The 2,216-nt window shown below is 32.2% G+C and overlaps 1 protein-coding gene across 1 annotated transcript; it reads right to left on the bottom strand.

The window, feature by feature from the left end:
• Positions 1-1,121: 1,121 nt before the first annotated feature.
• LOC111987538 (transcriptional regulator SUPERMAN) lies at positions 1,122-1,709 on the bottom strand. The gene has a single exon (XM_065782401.1). It carries the CDS (start codon positions 1,707-1,709, stop codon positions 1,122-1,124), a length of 588 nt encoding a protein of 195 aa, XP_065638473.1.
• Between the last annotated feature and the right edge of the window lie 507 nt (positions 1,710-2,216).

Raw genomic sequence — 2,216 nt, 5'->3', positions numbered from 1 at the left:
TTTTTTTTTTTTTTAAGTTTGATCGCCTATTACTCATTTTTGTCAAATTGAGTTTTTCATTGAAACTTGATTTTTAGAAAATCGAGTTTAAAACAGGGGCATATCTCTAAATAGTTTCAAATATGGGGCATTTTGCTGAAAAGTTTCGGCAAAAGGAATATATCCCAATTTTGACTTGTCAACGTGCCATGAATTACATCACCATTATTATTTGTTATACTATACATTTACGTTAACCTGTGTTTTGGTTGATAACAATTAATAGGAAAAGAACATATATAGATCCAAAGTAAGTTTCAAGCTCTTAAAGTTACCCATGAATGAAATGCCCACCTAATTTGAGCCAAAGTGAGTCAAAACCAGTTGGGTGAAGATTATTTTTCTTAGGTGATTTCAACAAAGGAAAGACTTTTAAATTCCATTGTTTTTTTAAATCCTATATGTGAAATGTTTCACACAATGTTTACCCTTTTATACCAGATTTGTGAAATGTTTCACAAAATGTCTACACTTTTATACCAAATTTTAAATATGATAGAAAAGAATGTGAACTTGATATTAAATATTGCATGCTTTGGATGTAAAACAATTTAACTACATATGTACTAATTAAGGGACTTGAATTCAAACAGAAGTTCTAACTTCATAGCACATAAAAGTTCGTATATTATAAAGAAGTATATACATAGATATTTGTGCAGGATCGGTTTGCATTTTCAAGAGAACAATCACAAAAAGAGAACATCAATCACAACATCTCATCTTTCTTAGGAATTATAATGATGAATGATGATATATCAACAACTTCACCTAAGTAATAATTAACCTAACAATTAAGGACCACCCCACCACACTAATCATCATTATAACAAGTAAAACATGAAGATTAAAGATTAATTAAGCTCATAATTAATAATTCATCATATAATTACTATGCAATCTGATAAATTACATGAATTAAATAACCTTAAAATAAAACATAAGAGAACAATGTTCATAGTCAGCCAGTGGAGGAGCAAGAGATAAGAGTACAGTTAATTCTATCATCCACGCATCTCTCCCCATCCACAGTTTGACTTCTCATCAGGCAAGTAAAATGCAAAAGAAATTGAAGATTCTACCTAAAAAAACCCAAGTCGAAGCTCTAAATCCAAATCTTCTTGTGGATCCTTCAGTAACCCTATCTCCAAGCCCAATTTAATTGTATCTTCCTTCTTCAAAACCTTAAGCTCATCTTTCTGTGCAAAAGTACCCCTTAATTCTTCAAACCCTAAAACACCACCAATAATCCTCTTCTTATTCATATTGTTCCTGCCTTGAGGATTCAAAGGATCAAGATGAGGTAGCTCTAGTTTCTTCTCGTCATCAATAGAAGATGATGATGGTAAAGATAAAAAAGGCAAGGGATGATGTGTGTATGGTAAGAACTTAGATGATGAAGATGATGGTGATGAAGTAAAATTAGGTTTAGGGTTATGACTGTCTGAAGATGATGAAGGTAGCAATCTTAGCCTTGCTCTATCTTTCCTGTGAACATTCATATGACCCCCAAGAGCTTGAGCAGACCTGAATTGCCTCTTGCAAAAGTTACATGTGAAGACTTGTTTTGCAGGCCATGAAACTCCACATGAATGATCTTCTTCAAAGCTGAAGTTGTTAGAATCCCATTTTCCTTTCCCCTCACCTTTGATCAAATAGGGTTTTTCCATGTGACTGGAAGTTCAGTTCAGCCTAGAAAGATCAAAACAATAAGAAGAAATATATAATCTAGTTAACATACAATTCTAAATTTAAATAAAAATAAATAATAAAAAAAACCCAATTTTCACACAAAAAGGTATGAGAGAGAGAGAGAAAAGACTGATGTGAGAGCAGCTTCACAGTGAAGCTAAGGTCCTAAAATTGTTAGTCAGAAACAGAAAATCCATTATGTATAAAACCTGCAATCTCTGCTACCATATCTGGATGTTGCTTCGGCAATACAATGTAGAAACTTGGTAGAGCAGGAGCTTATCCACATGTTCTTTAACAGATGTTGCTTACATTATTCAATGTCTAAATATCATGTACCCATTTAACTTTAGAAAGCATTAGTGAAAAAATAAATAAAGGGGAAAAAAAAAAAAGACTAGCTGGATAAAGAGTTGAAGAAAGCATGAGAGAACAATTTTTTTCTTCCTTTTCTTTTTTCCCTCAAGAGAAAATCTTATTTCTTT

This window comes from Quercus suber, unplaced genomic scaffold (genome assembly GCF_002906115.3).
Source record: "Quercus suber isolate HL8 unplaced genomic scaffold, Cork oak 2.0 scaffold_301, whole genome shotgun sequence".
In the NCBI taxonomy this organism is placed as follows: Eukaryota; Viridiplantae; Streptophyta; class Magnoliopsida; order Fagales; family Fagaceae; genus Quercus; species Quercus suber.
This window is presented reverse-complemented; position numbering and strand designations above follow the sequence as displayed.